This window comes from Fusarium poae, chromosome 3 (assembly GCF_019609905.1).
Source record: "Fusarium poae strain DAOMC 252244 chromosome 3, whole genome shotgun sequence".
Lineage (NCBI taxonomy): Eukaryota > Fungi > Ascomycota > Sordariomycetes > Hypocreales > Nectriaceae > Fusarium > Fusarium poae.
Window position 1 is genome coordinate 5459139 of NC_058401.1, and position 13769 is coordinate 5472907.

General features: G+C 49.4%; 4 protein-coding genes across 4 annotated transcripts; 2 read left to right on the top strand and 2 right to left on the bottom strand.

Annotated features, from left to right (window-relative positions):
• Nucleotides 1-251: 251 nt before the first annotated feature.
• On the bottom strand, nucleotides 252-1496 carry FPOAC1_009239 (uncharacterized protein; the record flags this gene model as incomplete). The annotated part of the gene is made up of 3 exons (XM_044853669.1): nucleotides 252-1067; nucleotides 1116-1439; nucleotides 1494-1496. The coding sequence occupies 3 exons, from the start codon at nucleotides 1494-1496 to the stop codon at nucleotides 252-254; spliced, it is 1143 nt and encodes a 380-aa protein (XP_044706339.1).
• Nucleotides 1497-2514: 1018 nt separating this feature from the next.
• On the top strand, nucleotides 2515-3903 carry FPOAC1_009240 (uncharacterized protein; the record flags this gene model as incomplete). The annotated part of the gene is made up of 1 exon (XM_044853670.1): nucleotides 2515-3903. One exon carries the CDS (start codon nucleotides 2515-2517, stop codon nucleotides 3901-3903), a length of 1389 nt encoding a protein of 462 aa, XP_044706340.1.
• Nucleotides 3904-8203: 4300 nt separating this feature from the next.
• Nucleotides 8204-9520, top strand: FPOAC1_009241 (uncharacterized protein; the record flags this gene model as incomplete). The annotated part of the gene is made up of 2 exons (XM_044853671.1): nucleotides 8204-8332; nucleotides 8633-9520. The coding sequence occupies 2 exons, from the start codon at nucleotides 8204-8206 to the stop codon at nucleotides 9518-9520; spliced, it is 1017 nt and encodes a 338-aa protein (XP_044706341.1).
• Nucleotides 9521-10677: 1157 nt separating this feature from the next.
• On the bottom strand, nucleotides 10678-13074 carry FPOAC1_009242 (uncharacterized protein; the record flags this gene model as incomplete). Its single annotated transcript, XM_044853672.1, has 2 exons — nucleotides 10678-12511; nucleotides 12572-13074. The coding sequence occupies 2 exons, from the start codon at nucleotides 13072-13074 to the stop codon at nucleotides 10678-10680; spliced, it is 2337 nt and encodes a 778-aa protein (XP_044706342.1).
• Nucleotides 13075-13769: the final 695 nt, after the last annotated feature.

The window sequence follows — 13769 nt, forward strand, 5'->3', positions numbered from 1 at the left end:
AGCAATTGACAATCCGGCTAGTCGCATAAACATCAGGAGGAGCATTCAATTACAACTCAAGCCGGGCCCATGTCCCCAAGTCTCGATCACAAAATTATACATACACTTTAAGTACCAGGCTTATCCATTCATCAAGTGACAAGCACTATTGTAGGCACGTGATACCAGGCTACATAGTATGGTTTCAATCAAGTTCTAAGACATGTGCATTTCCGCCCAAACGCCGCTTCAAAACATCAGAGAGCCATCATTTACCTCGGTCGCCGACCGTCCAGTCTGTTTCCTTCACTGGTTCCCTTCTTCTCCGGTGCCTTGGTCTTGTCATCTCCCTCTCCTTTTCTCTTGACCGCACCTCGGAGTGTCTGACCCTGACCAGCAAAGTGAGGTCTGTTGGCACTCTCCTTTTCCTTTTCCTTATCGGCATCCGTCTTGACAGGCTTGATCTCGTAACCAAAGAAAAGCTTGTTGGGGGCCAGACGCAGAGCCGCGGGGGCACCATCACGCCTCTTAGGCATGCCTGGAATGTCCACTGTGGGGATTGGGGTTGCTGGCTTGGGTGTTGAGGCCTTGCTGCTCTTCTTGACGAGTTTCTGGCCCTCTCCGAGGAAATTGGTTACATTACTTGTAACTGAAGGCGCAATAGCACTGTAGTTGATGGACTGAGCCATAGTTCCTTGGTTGTGCAATAGGCCTCCAGCAGGGGCACCACCTCGTGTGCTTCTGGGGGTGCTTGTTCCGCTCTGACGTTCGGGTTCAACGTACCCTACTGGTGGAGCGAACTCTACCGACACATCAGTTTCAATCATGCTGACTCCCATCTTGTCCGTCTCAGGCTTCACATCGAGAACGGCCACGTCGTAAACTTCATCGTTGTAGGAAAAGTTGAACACATCGCCCTTGGTCAGTGTGGCAAAGTTGCGGAATGCCTTTTCCAGGACAGCCTTGGGATCACTAATCTCAAGGAAGTTGACGGACTGAGGCTGTAGCTTGACCATCTTGGCCAGCTCCAGTGATGTAGTACGGATCTGGATCATGTCGCCAACATCCATTCCAATGGTTTCCATCATCTGCTAGGCGTTAGTGAGGCCTTCCAGAGACATGCTGTAATATCATACCCATTGTGGGATGTATGCTCGTCCTTCCTCTGCAATGAACTCCAGCACACCGGCGTGCGAGTGGCGTCCCTTCTCTCCGTTGATCAACTCCATGAGCAGAGGCCACTGCACGTGAAGCTTGGACACTTTGTCGAGAGCCGATGGTGGTAAGATAATCTTGGAGCCATAGTTGAGTTCTGGTCTTTCAGAACCAGGGGCCATGACAAGAGGATAGCATCGATAATATTCGTCGAAGCGTTGCACGATGGGTCGTCGTCCATGGCGAGCCATGTTGTAGAGGTGCTCCGGGTTAGCGGGATCGTACCCGCCTCCAAAGCCCGAGTACTGGGACAGATTAACATTCAAATCTTAAACTAGGTATCTGAGCAAGGTACGAACCATGGTGATGTGATGGTGGTATATTCGTATGTGTAGAGTCGGCGATGTCGCGGTTCAAGATGTCGAGTTTTGTGGTGCACAGGCGGTCAGCAGATAGGACGACTGTCTCGTCTCGAAGTTCGTGTTGCTTCAGCTTCTAAAGCTGACGATGATTGTTTAGATTGTTGCGCAATCCACGTTCGGTATTGCAAGATCGGAAAGTTGAAGGATTAAGCTGGTCGATGCACGTTTGTTGAAGGTCCAAAGCCACAGGTAACGTGGGGGCCTGTGGAGGCTACAAAGGCAGCCCGCTCTTGATGACGCAGTTGGGCTAGCAGGCACTCAAAAGTGACTAACGAACAGGGTGCAAGTCACCCTATAGTGACAAGTGATTTACACGTACTAGTTATTCAATATTACATTTAACAGTATAAAATCCACCGTATACCTAAGTAGGTAGGCTTATCAAAGTCTTTCTAAGCATGATATATCATAGTCTGAAGCTGATTAGTTTTATTCGTGATTACTACATAAATTCATGAGCGTCATCACTAATTGATCTTAATTCTACTCAATGATAGGTTTATATAAAATTTATAACATGACTGACCTCTCACGCTTTCTTCCTTTCTTTTGCAACAACAAGTATTATAAAAACCAGAAAATCATGATACATATAGGTATGTTATTGCTGAGGTAGTCTAATATGTTTGTACATAGTGATGGAGTGCGCCTTGCAACTGAGCCTCTTGGCTCTTGCATTCTCACTGACCCAGTTTTAAGCTCAGTTTGCGTGACCGAAGCTTAGATCGGGAGCTGACGAAGATCATTACCTAACCAAGTTTAGCTCCCCTCCCATGCCTAGAACTTTACCATGTAGAACATCCAAAGCTCAATGATCTCTCATCCTTTATTTTCAATTAACCTTCCTCAGGGCAAGAACTTGGCCCAAAACATAAGAAATTAAAAAACCAAGTCAATATATTGTTACCCCCGACCAGAGTCTCAAGTTGTTCATTTTTATACCAAGCCATAGTCAAACATGACGTCACGTCCTTCGGCTCGTCCCAAGCGCGACGGAGAGAACTTTGCGCGAACACATCATCACGAAGACGAGTCCGATTCAAAACGAGTCAAGTTCGACGTGCGCAACCCCTCAACTCTTGCACCTGACGCTCGCGAGGAAGACGCTATCCTTGACGCCGATGTTATTGGCGGCTCGAATACCAAGCGTGGGGCTGTGAACCTCGATGGTTATGATAGCGATTCAGAAAATGAAGACTTCAACACGCGCAATGAGAAGCGAAAAAAAGAAGAAGCGGATGCTGCAAATTCCGCGTCTAAAGCATCAGGCAACACAGCAGGAGACGATGACGACGACGACATGTTTGCTGCGGATGACGATGATGCAGCCAACGGAGACAAGAAGGTTCCTGAGGGAGGCGACGTCGAAGAGAGCGATATCAAGAAGAACAAAGTTCGCTTCCTTGATGCGGATCAGATCGATGGTGCCGAAAACACTAGCAGAGATAAGGAGGGCATTCGACTCGACGACGACGGAAGTAGTGATGATGAAGCTGATGTGGAGCTTGCCATACAGGAGGAGGGTGTTGACGAGGAGGTCGGCCTGGGAGGACTCAAGAAACATGCCCCCAAAGTCGAGGCATTCAACCTGAAGCAAGAAATGGAAGAGGGCCAGTTCGATCAAGATGGCAACTATATTCGCAAAGGCGGCGATCCCGATGCTGTACACGATAGCTGGTTACAAGGTCTCAGCAAGAAAGAAATGAGAAAGGCGGCGGCAGCACATGAGAAGCGCGAAGCCGAGGCGCGGAAGCAGCGCCTGGAAGATGACGCGATCCTTGTATCCGAATTGCTAAAGACTCTGATCTTGAACCTCGAACGCGCCGAGACACCGCTCGAGGCCCTGGCCCGGCTGGGTAAAAAACAAGTAAAACCCAAGAAGATCCCCAAGTGGAAGCTCAAGAAGATGAACAAGGGCACCGAAGGCATGGACATCGATGGCGGGGAGGAACCTGAGGACCCGGAGCAGAAGAGAATCAAAGCATCAATTGATGCCATCACAGAATCGGCAGACAAGTTATTGAGCCGAGACTATGAGGAGATCTATGACCAAGAAAGGGAGTTACTGGTACGAGAATATAGAAAGGAGACAGGAGAGGATTGGGTGGAACCAGCAAAGCAGGATGATGATGTCGACGAGGAGAAGCAAATGGCGGCGGCGAATCCAGGAACTATGTGGGAGTTTAGATGGGCAGACGGACGTGATGGAAACTCCCAACAAGGACCGTATGACGGGGCGACCATGAAGGCGTGGAAGGATGCTGGTTACTTTCCAGATGGCGCGGTCGAGTTCCGACCCGTAGGCGAGGGACAGAACTGGGCTATACAGGTTGATAGCTTTGAGTGAAGAGACTTCAACGGCATAAAACGTCACCCAAGCTTGGGAGACAGAAAACAAATAGCCCAAGAGCGGGCCTGAGATTGCACAAATGACTAAACTATTTTGTCCCCTAGGTACCTGGCAGAGTCTAGTTTTCTGCGATACCGAGGTCAAGGAGCGAAAAAGAAAAAGAAAACCAAGGTAGTACAGTTCGAGCGCGTACCAGGTATGCGTCGCAAGACAATTGGCGACAGACAAATCCCAAGTTAAAAGGGTGCCACGGCTTTTACCTACCATGACACGGAGATGGATATCCGCCGAGTCTTGTTGTGTAATGGATGCTTGGTCAACAAGTTTGCATGTCGTCTATATATTGGACAAAAACATGACGAGGTGTAAGTGGATGTTGGAATCTCTAACAAACATGATAGCGAGTGGGTACCGTTTCACGTCGAGAACTCGGCAGACCCCATGAGGATGAATGCATGACACAGATAGCTTCGGCATTACAATTCCGGACCTGGAGACAAGGTTGAGAGCTAGATATGCAGTTTAGATGGGCACCTTCTCAAACTCCTCGAAGGGGTGCGATGATCATGCGGGCCTGGCTGAGCTGGGTTTCATGACAGCGGCCAATGGTCAAGAAAGCATCATGGCACACAGTACATGTACCGCGGGAACATGACGGAAGAAGGAGACTAGAGACCAAAGAGGACATCCAGAAGGCTGGAAAACCTGGGATGATGGGTCCAAATGTGGCATCTGGTTCCTGGGGATCCCGATGCACGCCGGGGACGGGTGAGGCCGGGCAAGTGGGATCTCGAAAAAGAGGCTGAGAAGCCGGGGCAGCGAGTCAAGTATGGAGTGAACAAGTAAAGACTATGGAGAATTGGAGCCTGTCTGGGGTTGTATGGGGTTATACGGGTGGACGGGAAGAGGTTTGGTCTGTTGGTGTCCTTGACAGGCGAGGCTTGAGCCGATCCAAGCCCGTGATCCCGTGATGCTCCGTACGTGGAGTGGAAGCCGGGGCGGTAGCTGTAGCCGAACGGTCAAGCACCGAGAGGCAGCCTCGCGGCGACAAACGGGCTGGATCAGGCTGCAGGGATTATTCGGGAACAATACTGATTAGAAGTGTGTAAGTGAGTTGTAACGGTAGGGAATTGATTCGACAACGATGAGTCTCTGTACGTAACACGGATGGAAAAAGTTCATGGTGGGCTTGTGCCTTGCCTTGGTTGAGTGTCGATCAAAGCGTTTCGGAACAAGTAATGCATTTCAGTAATTATCGCAAGCGATTATCGTGTTTCGAGTAATGTTTATACTAGAAGGATCGATATCATGAACTGATGTTGAAGGTCCAGATTTGACGTCGGATTCGGGCCAGGGATCATAATCATGGTGGAGGGGGATCGAGCTACTAGCCACAGCAAGCAGGGGTTCTATCAGCCCAGTTCAGTCTGAATAGGTGGGCTCAGGTCATGATCTCAGGCGAGAAATCTCGGTGAGATTCAATACTTGGAACGAAAAATAAGACCATAAGGGTCCGTGTATATATCTTTTTACATTGTGAATGTATGTATGGATGGATGATGTTATAGTAACTATTATGGGTTTCTGATTCAGGGTCCCCCATCTTTTAATACATAGGTACCTACATACTGAACTTCAATGCACACGCCGATAGGGTCTAGACAAAGGACCGATGTCAGATAAGCGGATAGTCGAGTCTTTTTTTTTTTTTTTTTTTTTTTCTTTTTTTGGGCGATGGGATTGACAGATGGACTGATCTGATCCCATCTGATATGATGATATATTTGAGAGTAATTTGAATAAACCAACGAACATAGTCGGTCCGTCGAGGACCGTGGTCTATCGACGGGCCGACAGAGGCCCTGCTTTGGATGATTTGATCAGAGTCGACAGCATGATGCCTCAACAATTACGATCCTTCTCTCACCGTAAGAAGAGGGACAGCAAGAAAGTGAAACGGGAAGAGTTTGGAGGTTGAGGATGACTACTCGATTGGTTTATGGGCATGTATGTCTTGGTGCAAACGTTCCTGTTAGTAATATATATCTACTTTGTTCAATGGTGATTTGTGTCATGGTCGTGTCTATTTCTAGAGACATACATATCATTACCAACAGGTTTATTATGCCATATCTCAGAATACCTAGGATATGTTATGGAATCGAGTCAATGAAAATGATACCCCCCCCCGCCAGCCCCGCCACATTGCGTAAAAAGACGCAACAGCAAAAGTAAAAGCCCGCAGCTAAAGTCGAGCGAAGATCAGGTACTAAACCTCTTTTAGTGTTACCGTCGTGATGGTGAAGCCTCTAGCTCGATTAAGGTGACTCCGAGATATGAAAGCAACGTAAACATGGAATTAATAAGAGAGATTGTTATAATTATTGTCACGGAGATGATGGAAGCACATCGAAAGACGCCAAGAGACATGTTTCAAGCCGTATGACTGACTCTTGGTGAACAGAGCGAACAGAGCTTTACAGATAGGGGGGACGTGCATGATGCCATTTTGTTGATAATACATGTAGGTAGGTAGGTATGTTGAGATACGATATGAATACTTCTGGCGGCAAAATGGGATGTGGATAGTGAGTCAGTCAGTCCAAAAAGAGGTGAATAAGGTAGCTTGAATGCAGGCTTAAATGAATGCGGCGTAGACAACCAAGATCTCAATCGTCAAACCTACACAATACACAAGATGTAGCTCAATAAACGATGATGGGGTTGGTGTTGATCGTCAACCAAGTCCGTTTATACCGGAGCTTCCGGAGAGAGAGAGAGAAAACATCTGATGTATTTGTGATAAACGTGCTGTATCCATTGAACTGGAATTGGGAGACATGACGGAGAGTTGCACGGTAGAATACGGTGTCTTATTCGGCGGCACCTACAAAAAAATAGTCTCCATCCATTTCGTCTCTGTGAGGAGGAGGAGGAGAATCAACTGAGGTGGCATGGTACGGCATGAGGGGTAGAAAATGTACTTTAGGATAGAGTGAGGCGTGCATAATGGAGACATGTATCTTTTTCAGGGCATCAATCATCACCCCACCATAAAGTATGTCATTGCAGCTCTTGTCAGTACCTACCTAGGTAGTGGGGACCTAAGCTCGCCGAGCCGTGAAAAAATGAGCATGATGGATGATATAGAGGTTGATATACGAAAGGATAGTTATTATATTTATCTTGTATAATTGTCAGTGTTGAGTTACTTCTAATAAAACATTAAAAGGCTCAATATCACCAAGTCATAGTAACGGAATTCTATGTCCAGCTATCAAGGTAGACGTTGAGAGGGGGGGGGGGGGGAATACTCCCACCCTCTCACCCGATATTCCATGTTCCATTGGCCCCTGTTATGATACGCTACACTATACGATTACATACTTACTATGCATACTGTACGCCCCCTTGTCTGGCCTGGCCTGGTCTGGTCTGGGGTGTGTGTTCGTGGGATGATGAATGATGTGGTGGGTGGGTTACTAAACTAAACTAAACATGAGCTTGATGAGAGAGCCCATGGTTTTCGATTATTAGTACTTGTACTCCCGCCCTCTCTCCTCGACCTTTTTTTCTTGCTTCTCTTTTCTTTTCATCCTCATCATACTCAACAATACAGCAACTACTTCTTTCTTCACCAAAAGGTATGCGTTTTACTTGTCAAGCTCTAGCTCTAGCTCTAGCTCTTGCTCTAGGTTGAGCTTGAGCTATGCCTGTCTCTGCCCCTCCATTCTCAGGCTGCTTGGTTGGCTCTACCCCTCCATTCCGCGCGACTACCTACATCACCATCATAACATCACAACACGCAACATGATCTCTTTTGCTTTCTATGCTACATCATGTCATATCATATCATACCTCCTTCTTATCACCACTCTTTGCGATAATATGTCAACCATCGACATTCATCCATTGAGTGGATAAACAAGGAGAGGGGAGCAATTGGAAGGCAAATAAAAAAGAGAGACAGAGCTTCAGAGCTCATGTCCTGCCCCTCCTTTGCACCAACGTTGTCCCCCCTCCCCCTCCCCTCCACTTTCTTCTACTGTGGCAACACCCGTCCTCAGCGAAAAAAAAAAGCTCCCTCTCTCTACCTACCTCCATACCATACCATACTTGCCTCCTCTGCTCTGATCTGTCCCACTCTGTCATACAGACGGCATATAAAATACCCCACTCCCTCACCTCAACCTTTGCTTCTCCTCCTCATCCTCTTCTCTATCATCATCATCCCTAAAGGATATACAAAACATCTCATCTAACAATCTTTCCCCAAACAGAACCTTTCTAAAACAAAATGGCTCCCATCAAGGTCGGCATCAACGGTTTCGGTCGTATCGGCCGTATCGTCTTCCGCAATGCCGTCGAGCACCCCGACATCGAGGTTGTTGCTGTCAACGACCCCTTCATTGAGCCTCACTACGCCGTAAGTTGATCTCCCGACGATCCCGCTCGATCCTACAACACCAATAAGTTGCTTGCTTTGCTCCGTCATGCTACGCATCTGGGCAGCCGCATCATGATGAAGCTGGGAACTGGCTCGTTACTATGTCATTATCGACGACAAACTGTCTAGAACGTGGCAAACGACCATCGAGGTTCCATCTGCTTCATCATGATGGCATAGCATGAGATAAAGTAGCTTCTTCTGCACACATCAAGCTACCCTTCATTGCCCCACGCTCCTATCATCATAAGCACCAAGCTAACCTAGGTCTTTCCACAGGTCTACATGCTCAAGTACGACTCTTCCCACGGTGTCTTCAAGGGTGAGGTCGGCAACCAGGGCAACGACCTTGTTGTCAACGGCAAGACTGTCAAGTTCTACTCTGAGCGTGATCCCGCCAACATCAAGTGGTCCGAGACCGGCGCCGACTACGTCGTTGAGTCCACTGGTGTCTTCACCACCATTGACAAGGCCAAGGCCCATCTCCAGGGCGGTGCCAAGAAGGTCATCATCTCTGCCCCCTCCGCCGACGCTCCCATGTACGTCGTTGGTGTCAACGAGAACAAGTACGACGGCTCTGCCGACATCATCTCCAACGCTTCTTGCACCACCAACTGCCTGGCCCCCCTCGCCAAGGTCATCAACGACAAGTTCGGTATCGTTGAGGGTCTCATGACCACCGTCCACTCCTACACTGCCACCCAGAAGACCGTCGATGGTCCCTCCGCCAAGGACTGGCGAGGTGGCCGTGGTGCTGCCCAGAACATCATCCCCTCCAGCACCGGTGCCGCCAAGGCTGTCGGCAAGGTCATTCCTGAGCTCAACGGCAAGCTCACCGGCATGTCCATGCGTGTCCCTACCGCCAACGTCTCCGTTGTCGATTTGACTGTCCGCCTCGAGAAGGGTGCTTCTTACGACCAGATCAAGCAGGTCATCAAGGAGGCCTCTGAGGGTGACCTCAAGGGTGTCCTGGCCTACACTGAGGACGACGTTGTCTCCTCTGACCTTAACGGCAACACCAACTCCTCCATCTTCGATGCCAAGGCCGGTATCTCCCTCAACGACAACTTCGTCAAGCTGGTCTCCTGGTACGACAACGAGTGGGGTTACTCCCGCCGTGTCCTCGACCTCCTGGCCCACGTTGCCAAGGTCGATGCCTCCAAGTAAGCGCAGAGCGCTCAAGGGGCTGGAAGCAAAACCAAACCTAATTAGACGCGACATGATGAAGATTCCAGTCGGTCGTGTGTTTTAATGAAGTAAAGAAATGAAAGCAAGTAAAAATACCAAAATCCGGGGAGATTGTCGGAGGGGATGACAACGAGGTTGTTATCATCGGCTCGAGTTCCCTACTAGACAATTGATCTTAGTATAGCCGTGGACAGAAAAAATATAGATCCATCCCTCTTGAAAACGTGTCCGAAAATTCAACTGTGAAGCGCAACATGTATAGCTATGAAAACGATGCTTATTTGACCTCTTCATCACCATCTTATCAATAGAATGTCGACCATGTCTTACGGTACATGTACGGAGAGAGCTCGCCTCGGCAAAATCTTGTGTAGCTTTGTGAGTGTAAACACCGATACAGTCAGTCGGCTGGCAACCTTCACCGGGAATCCGTCATGACCTTATAATTCATGATGTTGGCTTGGGTGTCCCGAAATCATCCGTTAGAATCCTCGACACTCGCCAAGCCAGTATATTCACAACCTGTTCAGCGCCCCCCCTATCTTTGTTCCATGCAGTTATGTGAATGCATATACCAGTGGTATTCTCCTGTAAGCATGCTCTCCCCGCACTCCCTATTCGCCGAATGCTCCTTTACTCCCTCTTCTCATTAACCCTTTTTCCTTTCCTGTTTAAAGCAACCCTTATCCGGCAAGATAGAATGACAACAATAAAAACATACAAGGCAACTGCAGAGGGCCTATATCGCAGGCGCAATAGATGAAACCAAATCGCTCTCCGTTTTGATCTGGGGGGATATCATAGTGCAAATGACAGCAAGAATACTTTTGTCCTTGCCAGGCACCTCAAGTGGCGCGGCGGGCCGGGATAAGCCGATAAGCAATATCCTCAGAGTTTAATTCAAAAATCATATAGACGTGGAAAGTCGATTCGCTCGCAAGGTGTCCTGCTGGATACTCCTTGGATATCGGTTGAATGCGACAGAAATAGCTGGGCCCCTTGAGCCAATCCCTCGAACAAGAGGCCGACAAACTAGAATTGAATACTAGAGCCAAAGATTCGCCCAAGAGACAAGCCCAAGCGGTTTGTTGTTCGATCAAGCTCAACCGATCTTGAAAATGCGCAGAGAACATGCGTTATTGTCGAGCAACTCGTATGCTAGCCTCTTTGGGGTCAAACTCGGCCGACCAATCGACATGTTCATCATGACACCATTGTCGGATAACACGCATCGACGCCTGGCAGACTTCCTCAACCGTCGACCAGGGCGTTATATCGGCTCGAAGACGAGAGTTACTTATCCCTTCATAGACGTCACGAACTGTGGTCCAATTTCGGTAGCGAGCCGCTTGGTGCGCGAAGATATCCTCCTTGGATATATGTTCATAGTTGGGGAATGATTTCAGAAACTCATCCACTGTAACGGCCTGCAGAATCAACACAAGAGCATACATGGGTTGATATCGCCGCGTGTCGCGTCGGGTTTCTTTTTGCAGGTAGTCAACCATCTTGATCAAACTAGCCCAAGGGCCTGGATCGGATGACTTGTGCTGCATGTTGCGGCTCACATTTAGAAGGTGGAAGCTGGCCATGAAGGCGACAGTGCTCTCGACTGCAAGTGCGTAGTACTGTTTGCGGCTTGTATCACTTCCGCGTGAATCACCACTATTTGCAAGCTTGTTGCATCGCTGGTTCGCAATGTCGCCCTCGTGCTTGAGTCGTCGGCCCAAGTTAGAGAAGCGAGTATGTTTCTCATTGACGGCCCGGATATCGGCTTTGTCGCTTCGGCCGACATCTGTGCCATTCATGGCAGGACGATCTGAGAATCCAACAGGCACAGGAGTCACCGTAGAAATATCGCCTGGCGTATGGGCATGCGAATTACTGGAACTGACACGAGACATAGCAGCACCCTTCTTGGATGGTGTTGATGGAGGTGGAGGCAGGGTCGAAGAAACTGAGGGCAATCGAGGGCGCTTGACAGCTATCGTGTCGCCAGTGTTCTCTATCGATGCAGGGCGCTTCTTTGCCTGGCTGACTGGCGGTGCTTCTGTGCTCTCTGACCGTTCTCTCCGCTTCGGCGGCAATGCCAATATGCGCCTGAACGTTTGCCGCATTCTCTTGGATATCCTTAGCGTCACGATTAATCGTCTCTTTTCTCTTGGCTCTTCGTCCTCCTCCTCGTCTTCTTCCTCGTGCTCGACAGGGGCCTTCCTTGCCGTCGTTGACTTGTGCCGTTCTTCGCTCTGTCTGTCGCTTGGCTCGTCTTTGTCACGATCGTCGTACAATTTGGAGTCGACTGTCTTTGCAGAAACCTTCCTTCGAGACAGCTCAGCCTCCAGAGCGCTCGGCAACGTGGGCGACAGAAGTGTAGGCAATCGCACAGGTGACTTGTCTCGAGCCGACTCATTTCTTGTTTTGGGTGGTGGAGGTGGTGCTTCGGGCTTCTTTGTTTTTGTTGGCCTTGTAGTATCTATAGCGTCATCGCGTGGTCTTCTTCTGTCGTTCTTATCTGTTGCGTTCTGAGTCTCTAAATTTAAGTGAAGAGGCGAGAGAAGTGGAGGTACGGATGAGCGCGAAGTAGTATCGGCCTTGGCCGGTGTAGCTTTTGTGTTCCCCAATGCGCTTGGCCGAGCACCGTTGACTGAATCGCCACGTGCACGTCCAGCCGGGGAAGCATTACGAGCAGCAGAGGTATTGGCACCTTTGAGAACACCTCGTCCATTTGATAGCGAAGATGAGACTGATGGCTTGTCTCTTGATGGTATGTCAGCAGGCGGCAAAGCCTCTCTATCCTTCCGGCGTGGGGGATCATCTCGACCTGGTCGCGACCGGTCGTCAACGAGGCGAGGCATATCTGGCCTGGGCCGTTTCTGGGTCCGATGGTCGTCGTCAACGTTGGATGCACGTTTCCTGCTGTCGGGTGATACGGGTCGAGGCGGGAGGGATGCAGGTGGCTTTGGAGGGAGTCTGCAGCAGTCAGTATGTTCGTCTAGGCGATCACGATTTGGATTGGATGGCGCGGCCTACCTCATGTCAACAACAGGTAGTTCCCGGGGTTTCTGCGGTTTAGCATCAAGGTGGTGATCCCTTTGACGCTGTGAATCATGTTTCCTGCTTTCTGGCACAGATTTGGATTCTGATGCGCGCTCGTGTTCACGCTTTCTGGCGCTGGGTGGCTCTGGCGTGGGCGTGTCTGAGGTAACGCCAGATGTCTTTTTGTTCTTGTAGTCACTGAGTGACAACTTTTTCTTCTCGCCGCCCTTTGCGAGGATACCCACGTCGCGAGGGACGGGTTTCGGGGGCTCGACACGCATGTCGTAGTATGATCTGGTAAGGAGTACACCGCGATCAGCTTCCGACACAAGTGTCGAATATTGTAGGCGGGTAATATCCCATTCCTCAGGTTGCTTCTGTCGGGATTCGTTGGCGGGGATGTGATATCGCCAGTCTGCGGAGTAGGAGAGGTGATGGGGTTTCTCGGGTAGGATGCGCTGTGTGAGCTGCTGGACCGTCTTCGCCGCGGCTTCCATTGTTCATGGATGTCAGCATGCCGGGAGGACGAAGACGGGGGTACGGTATGATGCTGGCAGTAGGTTGCGGTGCGGTGCGGTACGAGATTTTGGCGATCGAGGGTGACGCGCGCGAGGGGTACGCAGGGAGGCTGAGAACGCGACAACAAAGGCGCTTTGAACGGTAGACTGTCGCAGAATCAACACTGATAAAGATACGAATCAGTTGAAAACAATGTTTTTCGTGGTCGGCGTCATTCACTGCTGACCCGCAGGGTTGTCGCGATGGTTGATGGTGGCTGATAGTGGTAGTGGTTGATGTCTAGTGACAAGGCATGGAGGTGACCCAGTTGGTCGCACACGATAGTAGACAAGTTGGTTGATGTTAGCGCGCTTTCGAGCACAACCTAGACAACACCTATCTAGCGAACGAGCGGCCAGCCAGAGAGAGATCCGCTTGGTTTAACAATTGATAAGAAGGGAAGAAAATGAATTGTTCATTCTATTAGAAGATGTGGAAAAGCCGAGGGATGAGAAGAAGAATTGAGGTCAATCAATACAAAGAGAAGAGTCTGTTCTGTTTTTCTTTGTTGGCGGGCAATATTAGGTCCATTGGTGATAAACTGACAGTCAGTAATTGACAGCCCGTGACAGTGACAGACAGCCGGAGCCAGCCCCCGAGCCAAGTTACCTACTAAGTTCATCCATAGGTGGAG